The sequence below is a fragment of the Rattus norvegicus genome, chromosome 4 (genome assembly GCF_036323735.1).
Source record: "Rattus norvegicus strain BN/NHsdMcwi chromosome 4, GRCr8, whole genome shotgun sequence".
Lineage (NCBI taxonomy): Eukaryota > Metazoa > Chordata > Mammalia > Rodentia > Muridae > Rattus > Rattus norvegicus.
The window spans coordinates 168,575,492-168,598,407 of record NC_086022.1 but is presented as its reverse complement, the minus strand read 5'-3'; the positions used below and the strand labels follow the sequence as shown (position 1 = coordinate 168,598,407).

Genomic DNA, 22,916 nt, shown 5'->3' with positions numbered 1-22,916 from the left:
ACTCACCTGCAGCCAAGGTGAGGTAAAGGGCAGCAGGGCCAGCAGGCAGCTGCAGCGTGAGGCTGGGAGAGAGTCCCTGGCAGGTGATCAGGAAAAAAACTGGCACGGTTTGAGCGGGAACTATACGAGGATCTGTGCTGGGGTCTGGTTGGGTTCAGGAAGTTGGAACTTCTCCCACAGCTTAATTTCCCAGCTATCAGTCGATCAACGGCAACAAGAAAAGAAAAAAGAAAAGAAAAGAAAAGAAGTCTTTCTGGGCTTGTGTGGAAGGTTCAGGGTCTCTTGGAACTGCTCCCACTTGGTCAACTTCACATGTATGAAATCCTACGGAGGAGACAGGACACCCGAAGACACCAAAGGATTTGCTGTATGAGCACACATTGCAGTGTCGCCCTTTGCAGACAGAAATGTTGATGTTCCTTGCCACACCAAGGATAAGACAAAGATATTTTCCCAGTGCTGTGGAACCGCAGTCATTCCCACTCGTGTATCCCCGAGGCACTGCTGTGAAACTAAGAGCGCCGAAGACTTCCTCCTCCTCTTGGTACCAGTGCCAGCACCGAAGGAAACACAGGCTTTAGAGAAAGCTGAGAAGAACCCACCCAGGGGCAAGGGCAGGGCCATACTCTACTTCAAAAGGTAATCACAAACTTCACAGAAGGTTCCAGGTCATCAGTGCTGATCAACTATGGAGGGAACAAGCTGGAGGAACAGTCCTGGGGCTGGACTGTGTCGTGTTTGCCCTATTGTCTTCCATAGAGCTCCAACAAGATTATTTCCACCTTCTATCTACAAGGAGAACTTCCTCAGGACCTCGACAGTACAAAGACTTCATGTTTCACATTCCAAAACCCAGCATGCACTTAATAGACACTAAGTAAATGCTAACTGGTTTCAGAAATCTAATTCTAGCTTAGTTGCTAGAGTGCCTGCCTAGCATGCACAAAGCCCTGGGTTCAATTCCCAGCTCCCACAAACTGTGTGCGCCCACCTATAATCCCAGAGCTGCATGTAGAAACAAGAGAATCATTCAAGGCCATCTTTCATATGTAGTTAGTGAGGACAGCCTGAGTTATACAAGGCCCTGTCTCCCCCAACTCGCCACCCCCAATTTGTTTTTTTGATTCAAGGTGCCTGCCTCCCTTCTAGGCACCGTGTTGGAAACAGAAAATATAAGAATGAGTCCATTAGATTCCTGCCCTGTCTGGGCTCTCAGACCATCGAGAATAATAAGCCAGTCATCTATAACCGGATCACTGCCAATCACAAAAGGCAAGTTCAATGAGTTGTGGGAATGGCGTGCCTGGCACCCACAGAGAAGGCTTTGAAAAATAGGCTTCGGATAACAAGAAGGCTGCCAGGGAGAGAGAAGATCAGGGGAAGATTCCAGACATGAAAGTTCAGCATATGGTCTGGGACAAGAGCAGTAGCATCTGAGTGGGCTGTATTGTTGTGAGGGGAAGGGGAACACAGTATTAGAAAGTAGACCGTCGAGTGCCTCGCTTGACAAAACAATGAGCTGCAAGGAATCAGTCCAGAGCCAGGAATGGATCCCAGCACTTGGGAGAAGGCTGCAGAAAAATCAAGAGTTTGGAGCCAGTTTTAGCTATACAGAGAGTCTGAGGTCAAATGGGGTGGAGTTGGGATTAGAGTAGTGCTACAAGACCTTCTCGTTAAAAAGAATTACTCCAGGATAGCCTGACAGTGGTCTGTGCTGGGTAGTGTTTATGTAAACTTGACACAAATTAAAGTCATCTGAGAGAAGGGAACTTCAATTAAGAAAGGACAAAGAGGGGTTGGGGATTTAGCTCAGTGGTAGAGCGCTTGCCTAGCAAGCGCAAGGCCCTGGGTTCGGTCCCCAGCTCCGAAAAAAAAGAAAAAAGAAAAAAAAAAAGAAAGGACAAAGAGTGGAACAGAGACTGAAGGAAAGGCCATCCACAGACTGCCCCACCCGGGGAATCCATCCCATCTGCTGACACCAAACCCAGACACTATTGCCGATGCCAAGAAGCGCTTGCTGACAGGAGCCTGGTATGGCTGTTCACTGAGAGGCTGTGCCAGAGCCTGACCAATACAGAGGCGGATGCTCGCAGCCAACCATCAGACTGAGTGCAAGGATCCCAATGGAGGAGTTAGGGGAAGGAGCTGAAGGGGTTTTCAACCCCATAGAAAAAACAACATTATCAACCAACCAGACCCCCCTCAGAGCTCCCAGGGACTAAACCACCAACCAAAGAGTACACATGGCTCCAGCCACATAGGTAGCAGAGAACAGCATTATCTAGCATCAATGGGAGGAAAGGCCCTTGGTCCAGCAGAGACTCAATGTCCCAACAGAGGCCAATGCTAGAGTGATGAGGCTGGAGTGGGTGGTGGGTAGGGGAGCTCCCTCATAGAAGGAGGAGGGGAGAGGGGATGGGATAGGGGGCTTGGGGAGGGGAAACAGGAAAGGGGGATAACATTTGGAATATAAATAAAATAAAATAACCAATAAAAGAAGGAAAGGAAGGAAGGGAGAGCCTCCATGAGATTTGACTGCAGGAAAGCCTGTAGGGCATTTTCCTAATCTGTGATTCATGGGAGAGGACGCAGCCAATTATGGCTAGTGGCCTCCATTCTGAGTTCTGTGAGAGAGCAGGCTAAGCAAGCCAGTAAGCAACACCCCTCCATGGCGGCTGCATCAACTCCTGCCTTCAGGTTCCTGCCTGGTTTAAGTTCCAGTCCTGATCTCCATCCTTAGTGAACACTGATGTGGTATAAGCGGAATGAACCATTCTCTCCCCAAGTTCACAGCGGTAGTGACCCTGACTGAGCCAGGGCTCAAGGTGGAGACCAAGAGGAAAAGGAAGCAAGAAGATGCGGCGGGACCAGAAGCACGCCAGCAACAGCGGAGCAGACTTAACCTGAGGTATAACTAGATGGTCTCGTTGACTGGCAAACATAGCACACCAGCCATCTTAAAGCTTCAGATTCAGAAACCTGACAAACGGACAGTTCGACGACAAGACCTGGTGGTGCACACTTGTAATCTGTGCACTTAGTAGGTGGGGGGAAGCAGAAGTATTAGGAGTCTGAGGCCAGCCTGGGGCTGCATACATAGCAAGTTCAAAGTCAGCCTATACTAATGGAAACCCAGTCTCAAGACAACAGCCACCACCACCCAGCAACCATGGATACGACTATTCACAGGCCGAAGACAAGAAGACAAGAGAAGGGTCATCATTCACTTCTGTGGCAGCTCTGACTTTACACTGGAGAGGTGACCCGGAGAGACCATCCATTTACTATCCTCTTCTCCCCTGTGACTTATATTCCAAATGATTTTTTTTCCCCAGCCCTCTCTTTATAACATGACTGGTTAAGCAGAACCTTCTAACAGAAACCTCTCCCAAGAAAAGTCGCCGTGTCCCCTGGCACTCATCCCATTCACCAGCACCTCCTGGCAGGGGCTGGCTTACGTGGGAGAGAAAAATAAATAAATAAAAACAGTACTAATAAGGCACTGCCAGGGTAACAAGCTGATCCAGTCAGAGGATTAGAAGAGACACCTGTTTCCTAACGTGGCAGCTGTTATCCTCGTCCTAGAAGCCTCCTAGTAACCAGAAAGGACTCTTCCACTAGAGACCCAACGGCAGCAGGCACCTGCGCAGACCCACTCTCGGCTGAACGTCAGGAGAGGTTCGAGGGAGAGCAGACACAGGAAGGGAACCCTGCCTTGCTGCTCTGTGAATTTAAATGCGTGTCTGCTGACGAGGAGGCAATTTGCCTGTTACCCGGGTATTCTACGGCATGAATCTTTTAAGGCAGTTGTTATATTCGAAGGTGTTATAAAAACATGCTGGAGCTTTTTGAAGTTGAGTTGGTTCACTCCCTGTAGTTGACCAGACACCTGTTCCTTTAAGCCAGCTTCTCAAAAGGCAAAGGCAGGATTCAAACACTGTCCGGTTTAGGAGGCAAATACAAACATAGAAGCAAATAACATTGTAAAATTATCTTTTCAGGCTGTTCACCACCGAGCACGAGCGCACACACACGCACACACACGAACACACACGCACGCACACAATCTATCAACATACAATCACCACAGGCAAACTATTTCATAGCTACAATATGTCCACATTACCTTTTCAGACGAGACCAGGAGATGCTCTTAGAGACAGCTTGCTAACAGCCCCTCGGCTTGCTGTTTAACAATCCGTTTATAGCCCATCGCAAAGCCAACCCTCCAGGGAGATATATTTTACATCTATACGTAAGGTTTTCTTTGCTACAACAAGGCTGGATTTTCGTGCAATCTTTTCCTCTCTATGCTAACAAAAACAGACGACACCATAATTTCTGTAACTTGCGATGCTATGAACATGCACATATATGCAAACCGAGTCACGAGAATAGACTCTTGTGGGGAGGGGGGGGAGCAGAGTGATGCCCAAGAAATCGCAAGCCATACCATACAGGTCCTGATTAAAGCTAAATGCTGGGCATGAAGCCATTGTGTCAGCGGGCCTCAGGTTGTTCTCTCTAGAGCAGCACTGATTCTAACCTCTAACGGTGGTTCTTAAGCTTTGGTCCTCTGTGGCTTTACCTGGGAACCTTTACCCGCCCCCCCCCAAAAGAATCTGCTTTATAGATGTGGAGAGTGGAAAAATCTTCCAGAGCACTTTATGAGGCCATTGGTGCTTACACGGATGTGGACAAGGAGTGTGCCTAAAACTGCACATTCCCCCGGAGCTTAGCATTTGTGCCCTGGGGAAAAATGAAGAGATGCACCTTCCCACAAGCAGTGAAAGAGAAGCATTGGAATGTCAGGGCTGGTCAACAGCCCAAGCCCTGTCAAATGGGCTGTCATTTGCCTCACCCTTACCCAGAGGGTAGTGAGAACTTCCCCATCATCCTGTCAACACGTGACATCCCCAAGAGGTTGAAGGGTGTCTCCCGGTTCGCTTCTCGGCTGGTATGTTAAGAGATTTTACCGAAACTAGTTTGGGGTGGGTAAAGGGTTCGCTCCTGCTTACAGGTTCAGTCTGAAGGGAACTCAGGACAAGAACTCCAAACAGGTCCCTGCAGTCAGCAACTGAAGCAGAAGCCAGGGAGGAGAGCCACTTGCTGTCTTGCTCCCCAGGTCTTGCTCAGTTTGTCCTCTTACATAACCAAGGACTACCTGCCCAGGGGTGGTACCACCCACAGGGCCCTGCCTTAACCAGTAATCAACAAGATGCTCTACAAGACATCCACAGACATGCCCACAGGACAGTCTGGAGGAGGTAATTCTTCAACCTACGGTCCCTCCTCCAAAATGACTCTAGCTTGTGTCAAGTTGAAGAAAAAAAAACAGGGAGGAGGGGAAAGCCCACTAATATGAAATGCTAAGAAAAATCACAGCCATCCATTTGGGGACAAGAGCTATGGAACGGAATTCTTTCTGGCATTCCCGTGTTATGTGTGTATTTGCCCAAATACAGTTCTGCAAATCATTCTAAATAAACATCTAAGAAACAGACTGGGGTCGGTAAGACCTGTGGGTAAGGGCACCTGCCATCAAGCCTGACCACCTGAGGATCACCGCATGGCGGAAGGAAAAGAACCAAGTCCCGAAAGCTGCCCTCTGACCTCCACACGCATGCCACAGCATGTGTGTACACACACATGAGAAGCAAATAGAAACATAACCTAAAGTATTTTTTAAAAAAGAAATAGGATGCGTATGAACTCACACTCACCTATAACCTAGATCTAAGCCAATGAGAGGCAGGAGGACTGTGTTCTCATCTGCCCACACCTCCTCCATGGTGAGCCTTTTAAGACCACAGCTGAAATGAAAACACACAGAGACCATCTTTCCCTTAAATCAGACTGCTTAACACCCTGGCTAACCACAAAAGCACACGCGGGCATTCCCCTCGAGAGAAACTCTGCCTTACCATTTTACCAAGTTTCTCAAAGACAGACAAGTTCTCAGAAGAGCCGGTGAAGGATCACGGGGACTTACTCCATTGAGTTTGCCTCTCTGGGGCCTCTGCTAAAACAAGGTCCTCCCCTAGACTGCAAGGCTCTTCGCTTGGCCTCCTTGTATTTTTAAGGAGATTTCTCTCCCCTTCCCAGACCATGTCTCACACATGTATCCCCACAGAACAAACTGTGTTGTACCCCAAAGTGTACTATTACTGATGCTAGTGCATCTATGATCCATAACTTATCTGAAAGAGCATCTGACTATATAGGCCTGCTTGGCCTGGAATTTACAATGTAGACACTGCCTCCGCCTCCCAAATCCTGAGGCTAAAGGTGTGTTCCAATAGGCCCTCTATGATCTCTTTTCAACAGGTAGGTCACTAGGATGATTAATCTTCACCATCCACCCAACTAGACTTTAGAATCCCCTAGGTGACATACCTCTCTGGGGGGTATACATAGAAGGGTGTTCTCGGGAGAGTTTAAGTGAAGAGGGGACCCTGCATGTGGGGACACCATCTCAAGGGCTGGGGTCTCTGACTGAACACGAGGAGAAAGCTGATCACTGGCACTCATCTCTCTGCTTCCCGACTAAGACAATGAAAATGCAGCCGCCCCCATTCCTGCCCTGCTGTCACAGACTGACCCCTCAGTGTGAACCAGAATAAAGCCTGCCTTCCTTACTTTGTTTCTTGTCAAGCGTCTGTCACGGCACTGAGAAAATAATGAACAAGGTAGCTTAGGAAAGTGCACTCAGGAAAGGTGAGCTTGCGTGGGAAGGGTCCATTAGCATGTGTCCTCCAGGAGACATACTCCAATACCTTTGCCCATCTCCCTGCCGGTATGGGTAAGAGGGAACACTGAAAAAGCTTAAAGGCTGCTGGTCCTCAATGCCCACCGAGACTCCCACTGAAGCCCATGCATGGTGTTACAGAGCTGTCTGACCTACCGGCCAACTTCTGCCTGCAGACAGGTACACTCTACACCTTCTTGTAAACAGCCCTGACCAACCACAGAGCCCTAGAGGCTCAAGAAAGCAGAGTGTGAAGTTCAGAGAGGAAACTCCGTTATTGGAGAGGACACCTGACCTTTCCCATCAATTCAGAATCTGCTTCCCCCTCCCCCGAAAGGATAAGAGTTAGTAGTCTCCGGAAAGGACCGGATGCCACAAAGCTCAGTGGAGCTGGCCATTCTCGGAGATTTGAGGTGGACTCAGCCAAGTCAGGTCATTCGGGTCTTAAAAGTTGGAGAGAAACGGACACTTACACAGGCTGGGGAATTTGTCTAACTTACTCAGATTCTAACCCCCAAATGACAGGGTCTCATTAAATAGACACTGGCCTGAAGCTCAGAGATCTACCTGCGTCTGCCCCTAAGTCCTGGGATTAAAGGCATTTCCCACCACACACTCTTTGCTGAATGGAACCAAGAGATAGAGAAAAAGGTGTCCTGTGACCCCTGACCTGATGTCCTCTCCTCTCCTCACTGGCCATTACATCAATGGGTAATTATAACCCATTAAGTCAGGAAAGCCTCAGATCTCAAGAGCTTGTCAAAGTGCCAAACAAGCAATTCACGACGGATCATTTCTAAATCTCCAAGACCTCATCAAAAGGAGACAGCAGCAACAAAACGTACCACAACTCCATTCCTTCCCAGTTCCCTTGTTCCCAAAACCAGCCAGAATGGCCCCAAGGCAGAAAACACATGTGAGGCCCAAAGAAAGCTCCCGTCTGTCCCTAGGGTACCAGCGATCAGTGCTCCAGCACACACCTCAATGTCTGAGGCGTTGGTCTGGGGAAGATGCCTAGATGAATGCTACAATGAACAGCATGTAGAGACAGATGTCTGTCATCACCTCCTCTGAGATCCTCAACATGGTCAAGGACAGAGCCTGGTAACCCCACCCTCTTCTTTACGAAGCTTCCACCCTATTTCACCCTGTCCTACCCCTGGGAGATCTATGTATTAACCATTAGACTTGAGACAATGATAAGGATGAAGCTAATGAAGGGTTTTTCTTTTGTTGGGGAGTGGGGCTGGGAATCAAATCCAAGGACAGACAGATGAACAGACAGACAGATGGGGGACACACATACAGAGAGAGAGAGAGAAGAAAGAGCAAATATTGTACCTAAGTTGTCCCCTTGACCTTAACACTTATTTTATCACTGGGGACCCAAGACCTACCTTCAGGCCACAACTACCCTGAGGTGAGCTACCCTGCACCACTGTCTTTTCTTATCACAGTGTCAGACCCTCAGTGGCCACATCTAGACTTACACTTTCACTAGGGAGCAAGGAAGACTTCTTTAGGGGAATCTGGTAACTTTTGTGACAAACAAGATGTTCTCTGGGGTTTGGTTGGTGTTTTTTGGGGTTTTCTTTTGGTTTGGTTTTTCAATTACAACACTGATTTTTATCGGCAGCTCAATCTCTTCCAGGAAATACTCAAGAGTCGGTTTCCTCGCATGCAGGGGACATGCTTGAAGCAGGGATCACTGGTTTAGCTAGACCATTCTAACGTGCAGTACCTGCAGTCTGCTATCGCCCACCGCACACGGTAGGTACTTGGCAGCTGACAAGAAAAGTCAGGTTCTACGGGTAGCCCCTGGGAGGACTGGGAAGGGTCAGCTAACCCTCCTTCTCCAACAGTCCGACCATGTGTTCATTCTTTCATAAGGTGGGAAATGAATTCCTCAAAACAATAGGTATCTTCTTCAGTGAATGGGCCACTGGTAAGGCACCTGTGGCCCCCGTAAACACCCTCATTCACGCTCCTGTAAGCAGTCCTAATGAAACTCATGTGGTTTGGGGGGGGCGGAGATAATGAAAGCAAAAGAGGGGACTAGTTGAGGAGACAGATGACGAGCAGAAAGGGGACAATGACGCTAAGGAGAGATTCTGTCCCAAAATACACTACACGCATGTATGAAAATATCATTGTGTATAATTAATGTGTGCTAACAAAAATCAAGCAAATGAGATATAACATCTATACAATCTATTGTTATAAAGGTCATGTTGGCCCGGGTAGAGCTTGCACAAGGCTGTGAAAAAGGGGGAGAACAAGTCTTTTTCTAGTCTGTATTTCCCCTTCCCGTGTAACACGTGTATGACAAGGAACGTTCGGGATGTCATTTTAAGTCCACGGCAAATAACTACTACTAAGAGGAGGCACTTCACTCTCTTAACAGCTACAAAAAGCATGAAAATTCCCTCATGCCTCAAGGTAACAATTCGCCTTTTTTTCAGACTCCTCTGTATAATTAAGATTCCACTGAGGGCCATCCTACTCCCAACTCATGAAGCTGGGACTCCACCGCCTCACAGCACACAGTGTCTGCTGTGTGGTCAGACAGACATGGGATTAGCTGGGAAACAAAAGCCGGCTAAGGAACCCATAATGCTTTTCGAGTCGAGCCCCGGTTGCGAGTAACAAGCAATCGTAGGTAGGAGCAAGCAGACCCACGAGCCTGTTCCAACCCCTGAGCAGAGTAATAACTCCAGTCAAGACACACGACCTGCAGAGCGTTTGCTTTTCCCCCATTCTCCTTCATCTCTGAAAACTTACTCAGAACCACAATCAGCTATTTCTCTCAAAACTCTGCTGGAAGATACAAAAGGCATTGGGTACAGTCACGTAATTGCAGTCGGCTCATCCCTTCTTGCCGAGCCTTGTGTGCTCAATTAAAGTTTAGAGAAAAAAAAAAGGCTTTTCTGAGCAATGGCTGAGTGTCGCCAGGGCAGTGGGTTGGCAGCAAGAGCACCATGCTGGGCGCCAGCCAACTTGTGCGGCCTGGACCTTGGTTCAGGCAAGCACTACCAATCTCACATCTGATCATCTCTGGAGCCTGGATTCTCAACTGGGAAAATGTGGGTATCGAGACGATAAGCCCCTTCTAGGTTCACATGCTGTGGACCACAGAAGCCTTACTTTCACCCGCCAATACCTGTAAGGAGCCTGCGGTCACAGTGCCATCGGTTGGATGAGTTAATAAGATCATGATCAAGTAACACGAACAAGTTCAGGTCAGGACCAGGTTCCACAGGTCTGTGTGCTACCATGTCTACAGTAAACAGAGCCCTTCTCCCAACAACTAGCAATGTCCTTAAGAAACGAGAACCACACAGGGAAGAACCAAGGGGAGACAGAATAAAATTCAAAGCTAAATTCAGAGGCAAATGGGAGGACTCGGTGTCATCTCCCTGAACACATTTGCTGACAGAACTCACACCAGCCCAGCAGGGCAACGTGTCCTTTTTGGGTCATTCAGGAAATGAGGTCGTTTCCCTATGCCTGACTCCCACATACAAAGAGAAAATCCCCCCAGCAGAGGACATAAATCCTCAGGAACCTGTTCTTTCACATCTTCCTTTGGGAGGGTGCTCATAAATCATCCGTCCAGATACAGGAAGCTTGCTTGGCCTTTTAAAAATCAACATTGTTTTTATGCCAGCCCTTTTCCCTTGGATATCTTTCCAAAATATATTTCATCCTCTCTTCACTTCTTAAATCGAGTGACTTAACTTGGAAGTCATAGCCAGTGCTGTCACCTGCCCATCTGTGGTGCCACACAGGCGGAGGGGCAGTGGTGTGTGTGTCTGTGTGTGTGTGTGTGTGTGTGTGTGTGTGTGTGTGTGTGTGTGACTTATAATGGGGACACAATGCTGTCTGAATTCTTGTTTGATTTTTTTTTTATGGCTTCTACAAGCACCTCAAACGAAACACAACACATGATTCTGACGGTGTCTTGACTACAGTTAGCAATGGGATCTGGACAAGCTGTGAGCCTCAGTTTCTTTGATACCTCGTGAGACTTCTGGGTCATTCGCCTTGAATGTCCCTGAATCACCTGTACTGTGTCACCTCACACTGTCTCTGCGCCCTTCTCTGGTGCACCAGCAGGACTCTGTGGTTCTGCTAAGTCTCAGCTGAGGGACTTAGGCATTTTCCTCATCTGCTTATTAAAGCTGTTTGGATATAAAATTTTGAATACAGTGATATCCAGAGGGGGGGCTCCCCCTTCCCAAAGGAGAAGGGAAGGGGAAATGGGGGAAAGATCTGTGTGACGGGTGCTGGGAGGAGAAGGGGGCAGACGTTGAGATGTAAAGTGACTAGATAAATTTTTAAAATAAGAAAAGAAATTGGACACAGAAATAGCTCAAAAGCAGAGATCTTGCTTAGCCTATCTAAGATCCTGTGTTCAACAGCCAATGCCAGGCTTGTGGGTAGAGAGGGTTACCTAAGAAACAGACAGACAAATAAAAAAAAAAAGCCCCAGAAATTTGTGAAGTCGAAGGCCCAAATGTCTCTCTTCGTTCAAGTAAACTGGAAAGAATAAGTCCAAGATGGGTGGGCTCATACAAAGAGAAAAGAATAAAAAAAAAATCATGCCTTGGGTAGTGATGGGAAATGATATCTGCACATATTTCAAATAGATTCCCAGCATTCACAATGTTCATGCTTAATAAGAGGACACTTGTGGGGGGAGGACATTCATGTATTGGGCAAAAAGCTTTTGGTGGTGGTGGTGGTGGTGGTGGTGGTGGTGGTGCTGGTGGTGGTGGTGATGATGATGATGATGACGACGCTGTACATAGAAAAGATGGCGTACTGTCAGTAAAGGGGGTGCCTGGCCCTGAGCCTGGGCAGGGTGAGGGCACCACCTCAGATACAGAAACCACTTAATGGAGCAACTGTTAACAAGAAAAAGTAGGATGGGAGGGAGAGAGGTTCCTGAGTAAAAAGCATGGTGGTTGGGTTGGGGATTTAGCTCAGTGGTAGAGCGCTTGCCTAGCAACCGCAAGGCCCTGGGTTCGGTCCCCAGCTCCGAAAAAAAAGAAAAAAAAGCGTGGTGGTCAAAAAACAGAGCTACGGAAGATAACACACCACCAGAGAGCGGCAGGGGCTGTGCTTGTGAAAATGGATCACCTCAACACTCATCCAGAGAGGTCATTGGCTAGGACTGAGCATCTGGCTAGTCCTAATGGGAATGAGGAGCAGCCCGCCTTCAACAGAAACAAGCAGAGGAAACACAAGACCTCTCCTGGCTCCATCTCTGCCTCTCTGCCCTCTCTCTCTCTCTCTCTCTCTCTCTCTCTCTCTCTCTCTCTCTCTCTCTGCCTCAGCTACGGTGATGACCCATAGGCCCATCACTCTGAGTTTCCTAATTTGCTTCCTGAAGGCGGTTACAGCTCGAAACAGTCACTGGGAGCTGCAGACCTGTGATGCAGTGTCTCAGCCTTGTACTGCCACCAGGCATACAAGCCTAGAGATCTGAGGCAGATCACTTAACCTCTCTGGCTTCGGTTCCTGGGTTTGTAAAATCGGGAGGGAAACCGCCTCCAGGATAGACTGTGAAGAGGGAATGAGGTCATTAAGCTCAACACATCAGGATAACTCTGATTAGTATGCAACCAGCGATGGTGGTGTTGGTGAAGGAGGCCTCGAGGCAAAGGAGGAGGAGGAGGAGGAGGAGGAGGAGGAAGTGGGAGAAGTCCTACAGAGTTGTATACCTGAGCTGGCTGCCTTGGGAAAGACGACCACTAGAACAGCAATGAGACACTTTTAATTACAGGGAGTTTATAAAGTTCCCTAAGTTTTCGCATGGGTTCTGCGGTTTTCACAAGCACGGGCAATTAGGACTCCATGCAGTTAGCTGAATCAACATGGGGCGTCCCTACTTTACACAGTAAGGCCTTCTTCCTTATGCCAAAAGGACGGCAAATCCCTGGGACCAGACCAGGTTGTGCCGCATATTTTCACTGTCAAAGATGAAAGGGTAACCCAGAGAATTAACAGGGCAAATGATAGATTTGTGGTAATATTTCAACACCAGAAGGCCAGTTTCAAGCACACGGCTGTACTCAGTCCTACGCAGTGGATGGCACGGAACACAAGTCACTTGCCTGTTCATGGGGGCTCATTCTGAGATGTCCCAATAAACACTATTTTATTAGTCTGGTTCCCGAATGTACAGAAAAATCAATAAAATGTGTTTGCTTTTTAATAGGCTGTAATTCTAACTTCTCCCCTAATTTAGTCTAGCCTTTCTCTCCCCAAATACTAGGTTTGGCAACGAACAATCTTCAAGCTGGGCTCCCGTTGGCGTGGGAACACTGAAGAGAAATCACACTCTTTTTCAATAAATATTGCATCCTCAAGTCTATCGGAACATTACAGCAAGGACGGACTCTGCCGGAGACCAAGTCATGGTGTTTTTCTAAAGTGGTATTCACAGAAAAGAGTATATATCCCACCTTATCGCCCACATTCTAAGTGTCTTCCTGTGGTCCAGACTCCCCCACCACTGGGGGAGCCGTTCCAATAAAGGCCAACCTCTAAAAGCCAGTAATAAAATGAAATTGGATCAACAAGTAACATCCAGCTGCCTCTCCCCCTGCCCCTCCCCATGTGTTTGAGAACATGTCTTAGCTCTCTCTGCCTGCCGCTCACAGCTAAGGTATAGCCCCCCAACCCCCACTTTACCTACTCTTCCCTTTGGCACTCTAAAATGGCTCTCAGAATTCTTAAAAAGAGTGCTTAGGAGACATAAGTGAAGGTCTGCCCGGCTCAGGGTGAGGCAGCCTGTGGCTCACCCACGGGTTTATCAAGAGGTGACATGACAGCAGGTAGCAATGCTTCATCCAACAGTGGAACTTCCAGGCTCTCATGCACCCACCCTACCAGGTATCGCTGCAAAACGTGGTGCCAAATACCAAGTCCAGCAGGCCCTTCTTCCCACATCCCCACCTCCTACCACTTCCGCCCCTCACACCTGACTAGACCCTGGCGGCCCACTGTTCCCACACACCTCAGCTTCCAGGGCACATAGCTCTGTGCCCTCGGACCAGCTGCCCTGTGATTAAAATGGACCACACTAGGAAGTGCCAGAGAGCACAGCCCATTGTATCAGATTTCCCTGGCCTTTTACAGACACACGGTGAACCTTGAGAATGTGAGGTGGTGGCCTGAGACCCTGTGGGCCTGTGTTCCAACCTGGTTCAGTCATCCATGGGCTAAAGCAACCCACTTAGGTCTCAGAAGCCAGCTGTGAAACACAGAAGAGTGTGGCTCGGGGTCTGGCTAAGATCTCTCAATTCCGACTTAACTCTCAATATCTGAAAAGTTCCCAGGTTCTACTGTGAGAGAAACGGGAAACCCTACAAGCTAAGTCTTTATAGCGATCCCACAAGCCATTTTGTTCGCTTACTAAGTCTCTCTTTTTTATTATTTTTTATTTTATTTTCTTTTAAAGACAGGCTGGCCTCTAGCTTACTCCGTGGCCAAGGTTGAACCTGATCTTCCCTCGAATGTGAGGCGATCACCACTCTCATCTCACATCCTTTCTTTTGCTTAGACGCAGAAGCAGTTTCTGAGGTTGTCATAATTACCATCGTGTTAGTAATATATATCAAAATCCTTTTACTTATTGGACAGAGACCAGGCAGAGCTCGAGCTTTGAGAGGCAACAGGAAAACCGTATTAAATGAGGTGATCCCTGGGCAGAGAGGAAGGGGCACTCACGTCCTCCACACCTCACTTGGAGTCAGCAAACAGGACAGAAATGTTTCTGCACCGGCTGCCGGGTGAGAAACAGGCACCAAGATCACCCTCGATAACCCAAGGGAATGAGACATCTAGACCGCCTCCAGAACATATTTTTTTTTAAATGAGAATTTCATCCTATCATAAATGTGAACTGATAAGAAAACAGGAAAAGAAGGGCCAGGGGCATCGTACCACTAGCTTTTGTGTGCCAGATCAGCTCAACCAATGAGCCCGTGTGCCTGTGTGCCTATGTCTGTGCCAAGCCTTGCAAAAGGCCGGTGTCACCTGGGCCGCACCACTTTCCACTGTTACTTGGCTGAATTTAAAAGTGAACAGGTTCCTTGGAGGTGATGGCTGATGGTTGGAAAAGCCAAACTATTGGCCTTTGTCCTGTGACAAGCCTGATCTTCTGGGGAGGGGGGGTACACAAAACAAAAGGAAAAATACCTGACTTCTTACAGATGGTCAGCCAACCCCACCAGTGAGGAACAGAGGATAATGTCACAGCACTCACAGAGGGGCTGTCACAGAGAACCAACAAGAAGGCTCCAAGCCACTCAGCATGACCCCAGCCTACAGGGGAAGCTTCTCTCCTAGACTGTAAAAGTGTCACACAAGGCCCTGCCTCACTCTGTCCGCCACCTATACTCAAATGGTCTAAATGGTCTTACATGGGTGTCACTGATTGACCAATTCAGAAACTTTCACCTTGGAAACTCCACCCTGGTCCGACTCTTGTCTTTCCTAGCAGAACAGACAAGGGCTCAAAAGTAAACAAAGTACTTCCCCCCCACCCCACCCCCCCTGTGGCTGCCTCTGGCCAAGCTCCTGTGGCTTCCACCTCACCAGCTGCTGAGGAATTTACTGCTGCCGACCAGCTGTTTGTGCTGCAGGAGAGCAGATAGGGAAGGTCTCAGGAGTGAGGGAAATCTCTCCTCAAAGGCAGCCTTCCTGTTCCTTCAGCCCAGCACAGCATCCTTCAAAGACTCACTTGCATTCCCCACCTCAAGGAAAAGTTTAGCCCCTACCCGGCTCGAGTAACGTCCCTAGAAGCAAGCAACTTACTTGGGACTTGCTAGTACACATTTTTTTTCCCTCACCGAATCACAGTACCACATCCCAAGGACTAAATGAAGCCCCACATCACTGGAGCACTTTCGGATGACCTGAACTAATCCTGGCCCTCGATCTCCACGGTGTATTATGGAACAGGATAAACTCAAGCAACTCCACGTAGGGGAGATACTCTTCATGCGCACACACACCTAAAAACACCCTCGGCCTAGGCAAGCATTCACAGACTGTCTCCACAGATAACAGTCCAAAACGAATTTAAAAAAAAAATGTCACTCGCATAGGTGGTGGAGAATAATAAACCCACTTGGAAGACACATTAGACACTGATAAAATAAACAATAATAAGAGGTACGCAAAAAGGTTACCGTTCAAGAAAGAGCAGGGTTCAGCTAGCCCATGTAATACACGGTTGGTTCTGTGCTCCATTCCCAGGACCAAAGTTTAAAAACAAACAAACAAAAAAAAAAAAAAAACAAAAAACCCAAACAAGACAAAACAAAACAACCTAAGATAATAAGGAAAAGAATGAGGTCGCACATTGCATACCACTTCCCTGTCACACATGAGGATGTGTTCTGGTGGGGTTTGGCTTCGTAACATGTTTTAGGTCTTCTCTCCACTGGGGCGCAGCGACACAGGCCGTCCGGTCGTCCGTTCGTTCAACAGAGGCACTCTGCTTCCAGCAAGAGCATATCAGAACTGCAGCCATGCCCCCCTCCCTCAGTTTAGAAGAGGTTGGAGGAGTCACAGGATAGACCACAGCGTGCTGTTTGCAATCAGAAGCTGCTGGGCTGCAGCTGGTCCAGATTTTTCTGCTGTCAGGTTTACTGCCATCGAGCCAAACACAATTTACTGACCTAATACCCTATTATTTAGTTACCTCTGTTTTTGTTATGAAGTGTGAAGTAAATTAGATTATCTATACGACGACATTTTTTTTTCCTGAACTCGATGAAGAATCTAATTTCCAGTGCAAAGGAAAAAGTATCTCGGCATCCTAAATTCTTTACTGAGGCACTCACGGCTCCAAAGCCTACCCCAGATACTCACAAACACAAAAGGCCAAAAAGTTCCTCTGCTCTTCTGCAAGGCACAAAACAGACACCAATGCACCTTCTAGGTCCCCACCCTCCTTACTTCAAACCCATGACCATCATTCCTGATAAGAAACACTAAGGTCTGATTCTAATGATGAAAAACTAGCAAGCCGGTGACAAAATACCTTTCCCTCCCATAGATCCTGGATGAAACGCTGTTACCTTCCCAGAGCAGAGAAAACAGGCTAGTTGCCCATTGTTTCCGCAACATCCAGGCAAGAGACACATAGGCCAAACCCTCAGAAAACTTGAGAAACTTCAGCCTTGCACAGAGAGCAGAAAACTTGCCTCCTGGTAACTGACAGAACCTTGAAATAAATGCAGCACGGGGAAAAAAAAAACTGGGGAGACAGACAAATCATTCTGCCTCCCAATGGTGGCAAACTTCACAACAACTTTTTAAAAGCAATGAACTACAGCACTAAAGCCTATGTAGATAGACCGTGTGTGCATGCATGCCATACGGGACTACCTGGAAGGCGAAGGCTTTGCAAATATCCCTCCTGAACAGGCCAGGGAGCCCAGAGATGGCAGCTTTTCAACACCAGCTCGGACTGTCAGAGAAGGTCATTTTGCCTAGCCGCTTCTTTTCCACCCTGCATCACAGGAGTTTTCTACTTTCAGATTGCTCAACTTTCATATGCACTAGAGTAAAACAACGATTCAGCAACTTTATTCACCTTGGTTTAATTTTTTTTTCATTGTGCAATGCCCAGGAAAAGCTGACACCAAGATTGTCTTAGCACTTGCAATCACAATCAGAAAAGAGGGTAAAATAAAATTCTTGTGATTGGGGGGGGAGGGGGAGAGGAGAGAGGAGAGAGGAGAGAAACACCATTCCAAGCGGGGGCCCCTAGAACTTTTTCCCTAGGGAGACCACCCCTCGGGAACAAAAGTTACAATTCAATCTCCTGGTAGGCGTAGGAATAAGGAGAAGGGGTTTTTCTTTCTCCGTTCTTATTTTTAAGCGCACTAATTACGGAGGTGCTCTACAGATCTGAAGACAAGCCGGGTTCCTCCTACCAACTGAGAGCCGCATTACATTGTCAAAAAAGCAAGGGAGTGGGGTGGGGGGCCCAGGAACCCAGGAGGAGCTCGGCGGGAGAGGGGTGTAGCAAGGTTACACTAAAGGGTACAGCCGCTGCCGCGAGCTGCATCTTCTTTCCCTCGCGCCCCAAATAATTTCCCCCGCGAGCCTAGCAACTGCACCAGCAGCCCCGGGGCAAGGGGGTTCCGATCGCCCAAGGGGGAAGGAAGAGAATCCGATCGTTACCTTAATGCTACACTGAGCAGGAGTCTCAGACATGTCTCACAGCGAAAGGGATCAGGAAGTTCTCAGTTTTTTTCCACTTTCCTTTCCTCTCCCCAACCCAGAAACGCTCGGCGGGGCAGCGGGACGCGGTCATTTAAGAAGTTTCTTGCAGCATCGCCGGCGGCGGCCGCCCGAGGGGGAGGGGGGTCTTCGGAACGCGCGGATCGGGCGCGAGGTGCGGGGGCGTGGGAGCCGGCGAGCACGGCGTGGGGTGTGCGGGTCGCGGCGCGGCGACCCGGGCGCAGCCGGCCGGCCTCGCGTGTCTCCTCCCACCCGCGGCCGGCGCGCCCGCCCCCGTCCGCCCTCCCGCGGCGCTCGCTCGCTAGCTCGCTCGCTCCCTCCCTCCCTCCTTCTCTCTCTCTATTTCTCTCTCTCTCTCTCTCGAATGTTTTCCTTCCTGGAAGAGAGAAACTGAAAGGCAGAACTGAGAAAGCTCTCTGCTCATTGATCTTGAGAGTTTCAGGGCAGAAACTGACGTGAATTCCCAGCACCCGGCTCTGCCTCTTAAAGGAGCCACCAGGAAATAAAAGCTCGGGTTACCGCGGGCCGCGGAGAAATCAAAAGGCGTGCGGGGGAGGGGCTCGGGATGCCCAGTGGCCCGCCCCGAGGCGAAGGACGCCTTTGGGGAACCTTGCAGCGTGGCCCCGGGACCAGCAAGCCTGGTTTATCTCTCTCCCGCCATCCCTGGCTGCGCCTCCCGAGGACCTGGGCCAAGCACAGTAGGGGCTTTTCTGTGCGCTCCCCGAGGAGCAGTTGCAGCCCGGGGACGGCGGTCTAGGAAGGGGCTTTCCGGGAAGGACGCGGCGCCGCAGGAGGAAGCGAGACAATGGCCTTTGTTCTGCGCGGCGACCGCGGCCGCTTTAAGAGAATCCACCAGGAAATGGGAGCTCGGGTTACAGGCTGCGCACGGGGAAGTGCAGGGCGCGACGCTGGAGACAAAGCCGCGCGGCCGCGCTCCGGCTCAGGGACGCGGCGAGCGGGGGCTCCCCGAGACGGGGGCGCCCCACGGCCTGACCTCCCGCCTTCCCCGATTCGAAATCCCCCGGCCATTTAAAGCCACAGCGGCCGCTACCAACCGACGTAGGTGACTGGACTACAAAGTTGACAGGGCGCGTTCCAGCAGATCTTAGCCCTCCCCTGGGCCGCTGCTCCGGCTCGGTCATTGGTGGAGGTGACAACCCGGGGTCCTGCAGAGGAGGGACTGCCAGAATCCAGAGGCGCTAGCCTTGAGCACCAGCGTTCCGATCACTCTATTTTTATTGCTATTTATAATCTCTTAAAATGCCCACCGCAGAAGATGGTGTTTAAATTCTAACCCGCTAGTTTATATAGGGTTTAATGTGTAGATATATAACGAAAAGCTTAATGCACTTCCATTTTGTCTTTTGACGGTAAAATAAACATAAATGTGTGTATAAATGGATTATATTCATGTTCCTTGCTGAGGATTTCCCAGATTCACCTCTGTATTCCCACTAGTTTCTTAGGGAGGAGGCAGGCAGGAGCAGTATTATTTTGAAGTAAAATCTCCCAATGTAACCCTGACTGGCCTGGAACTGTCTCAGTCTGGCCTGGAACTAGTAAGCCAGTCTGCCTCTGATTTTCCTTTTTCTGCACACTTTTCAGCATCATAAAAACGTGCTCAGACTTTCACAAACAATACTTCTGTTCATCAGAACACCCTAAATAAAATTTGCCAAGAGTCGGATGGGAACGCACCCTGTTGCTGATACAGTAATGTTTTTGGAGGGAACCTCCAGGTACCACCCCCAGTTTTTTCATCTAGTAGTCATGCTCACCAAAAAAACTTAAGTCTTTTACACCCTCGTTCCCAACCTCGCATGCACCTACCTTTACTCCCGCGCGGTTGTAGCTTTTTACTGTTGCTCCTCACTAGGAATTTTCGTTGGGTTTGGGTGGTTTTGTTCTGAGACAGGGTCTCACAGTGTAGATGAGACCAGCCTTGAAGCCAGATCCATCTGCCATCTGCCTCCCAGTGCTGGGATTAAAGGTGTGCACTACCACACCCAGCCAATCGGTTTTGAGATTTTCTTGAATTTGTAGTGCAGGTTGGCCTTGAAGCCTTGAGCCTGGGCCACTACGCATTTGCCCTTTTGAGCGGGAGGCGGTGCTTGAACGTCCATTTGTTATTTTGTTTACAGCCCCGGAGATTGAACCTAGGCCTCATCTGTTCTAGTCTAGTGCTCTACTACTGAGCTCCATCCCCAGCTAAGCAATTTCTGTTTTTCTTTGCTTCTCTTAACTGATGTTTGCAGACACTGGATCTTGTGGGCTTTTGCTGCGTTGAGTCTTATGCACCTTTCCATCCCTTATCTAACTGTAGGGTCTCCCATGACGTCTCAGCACCTATGCATGGGAACGGGGCAACTAAGTTACAAGGTTTTCATAAGTGTGAGGTTGCTTACAATGGTCTTTCCTTTATCTGTGGAGGATATATACCAAGAGGCCTGGTGTGTACTTGAAGGCAGACACCACACACACACACACACACACACACATACATATCCATATCCATATCCACATATCCATATATATTCATATATAGAGGCTTATACATGCATAGATATAATAAAGTTTCATTTATAAATTGGGCACAGTAAGGGGCTAACCATAATTAGTGATCAACCAGAACAATTGCACTGTAATGAGAGCTTATAAAACATACTCCTCTATCCGAAAACGTCCACGGCTGACTGTGGGTTGCTAGAACTGGGGAAAGTCAGCTGTGGGTATGGGGGGCCTCTCTACAGAGAGATTCTTTAGCAAAACATCTTCGTATTTTAGGTGCTAATTTGTGTTAGCCATGGTGATTGCTTAAGCTCACAACTGAATTAACTTCCAGCTCCCATTCCCGACATGTCTTGACCTTCTCCTGGTGATTCATAGAGGTGGCAGTTTGGAGTACAATGTCTGTGGTTCCAAAGCGAAGTACACAGTGGCAGCTACAGCCAAGAGCCGAATTTACCCCACAGTTGGCGGGCTCTGCAAAAAGGCCTTTTGGTAAATACTTTAAGCTTTATGGGCCAAAAGGGCAAAATTGAGGACTTTGTTTAAATATCTATATAGTAAGAGGGCAGGAAAGTCCTCGTACTTTGAAGAGTACTTTTAGTTATGAGTTGTTAAGGAAAGGAATGGAATTCTGTAAGGAATAACTTCCATTGACCTGAGGTTTAAAGCAAGCATTGTTCATTCTTGTAGCCCAGGCTGGCCCCTAATCTACAGCACAGAGAATGACCACTGAGCTTCTCATCCTGCAGCCTTCCCCGCCTGAGTGATGGGATAACTGGCATTCGCCACCACGTTTGCCTTATTTAATGCCTTCCTTTCCATGGGAATACACAGGTTCCATCTTGAAGCGTCTCTCCACCCACCTAGGGGCCATCGCAGATTCAACGGAACCCATAAGTGAATGGTTTTCCTTGAGTTTCAGGACTTTGAGGTTATTTTTGAAATTCTATCGGAACTCTACAGGATCTCACAATCGCTCCCCCTGAGCGTGCAGATTAGCCACACTCAGTCGAAATCAGATGGACACCCAGTGGCAGTCGAATGGATTTTAAACATGGAAATGTCCTTTGCTTTCCCACTGGCATGTTTTAAAAACCCTCTGAGGATGGTCGTTCAGAAGAGTGCACAGGCTACAAACCCACACAGGAATGTTTTGACTGTTGACAGCAGCGGGGAGGGGCGAGAAGCAGCACCATTATTTGTCAGGGAAGCGATGTGAGTTGTGTCAAAATGATCTTACTCCAGTATACATTTTTGCTTATAAGCCCTTTCTACCTTGCAGTTTTGGGCTGAGTTCACAACAAAACATTTTCTGGTTTGTAGCGAAAGCAAATGTCCAAGGACACTCATTGTCCGGGAGTAGCCCATGTGAGAAATTCACTTCATCCATCCATTCTTTGTGTCACGGATTTCATGTCTCTAGTCCGCCCTGTTCCCTGGCTTCTTTTGGGAACATTGGACATTTCTGTATTCCCATTCGCAGTCTGGATCAGTGGTTCTCAACCTCCCAACGCCATGACTCTGAAATGCAATTCCTCCTCGTACTGTTGTGATCCCCCAACTGTAAAATTATCCTGTTGCTACTGCATAACTGTAATTTTGCTACTGTTATGAATTGTGATGTAAATATCTGATATGCAGGAAATGTGATATGCAAACCCCATAGGGCCCATGACCCACAGATTGAGAACCATTGTTCTCACCTTGTCTTTCCCAGTTTTGTTACTACTGGGAATCTCTGGGAGGCTCAATTTACATCTCCATTGAGATTTGTAAATCCCAGTTTACATTATTATGCTAAATGGGATCTCTGGAAATCTCAATTTACACCTTTATAAAATCTTCAGTTATTATTCTTATGTACCTGTGTGAATGTGGCCTCACATGAGCTACGGTGCTTATGTGGGGGCCAGAGGACTACTTTGTAGAATCAGTTCTCTCCTATCTTAGTTTATTTAGATCCCAGCACTAAACTCAGGTCTTTATCTGCTGAGCCATTTCTCCAGCCCACGATTTACCTCTTTCATTATTACCATCGATTTTCATATAAAGTAACCGCGCTGGGGTAGTGGTTCAAGCCTTTAATCCCACCCTTGGAAGACACAGGAAAGCCAATCTTTATGAGTTCAATGTTAGCCCCATCTACATAGAGAGTTCCAGGCCAGGACAACAAAGTGAGGCACTGTCTCAAAACACAAAAGCGAGTGAATAAACAAAAGTAATGTTACTCTGTTAGGAATAGACATATAAGAAATTAATAATTGCATAATTCCCTCTATCCATCTCCTATCCTCTGGGATACTGTAGTCTTATATTTTGCTTTTCCTGCATTAAAACATACTGTTCATTTTTGATGTATGAAAACGTGTAACGATTGTATATGATGTCTGTG

At 48.2% G+C, this 22,916-nt stretch overlaps 1 protein-coding gene across 2 annotated transcripts in view; it reads right to left on the bottom strand.

Moving 5' to 3' along the window:
* Etv6 (ETS variant transcription factor 6) overlaps positions 1-18,003 on the bottom strand; it is a 239,413-nt gene extending 221,410 nt beyond the window's left edge. Inside the window, exon 1 of one of the 2 annotated variants that reach the window (NM_001037353.1) lies at positions 17,957-18,003. In NM_001037353.1, the coding sequence (NP_001032430.1) occupies positions 17,957-17,989 (33 nt within the window). In that variant the 5' untranslated portion in view covers positions 17,990-18,003. The other variant, XM_039107692.2, reaches the window with a different exon arrangement.
* Positions 18,004-22,916: the final 4,913 nt, after the last annotated feature.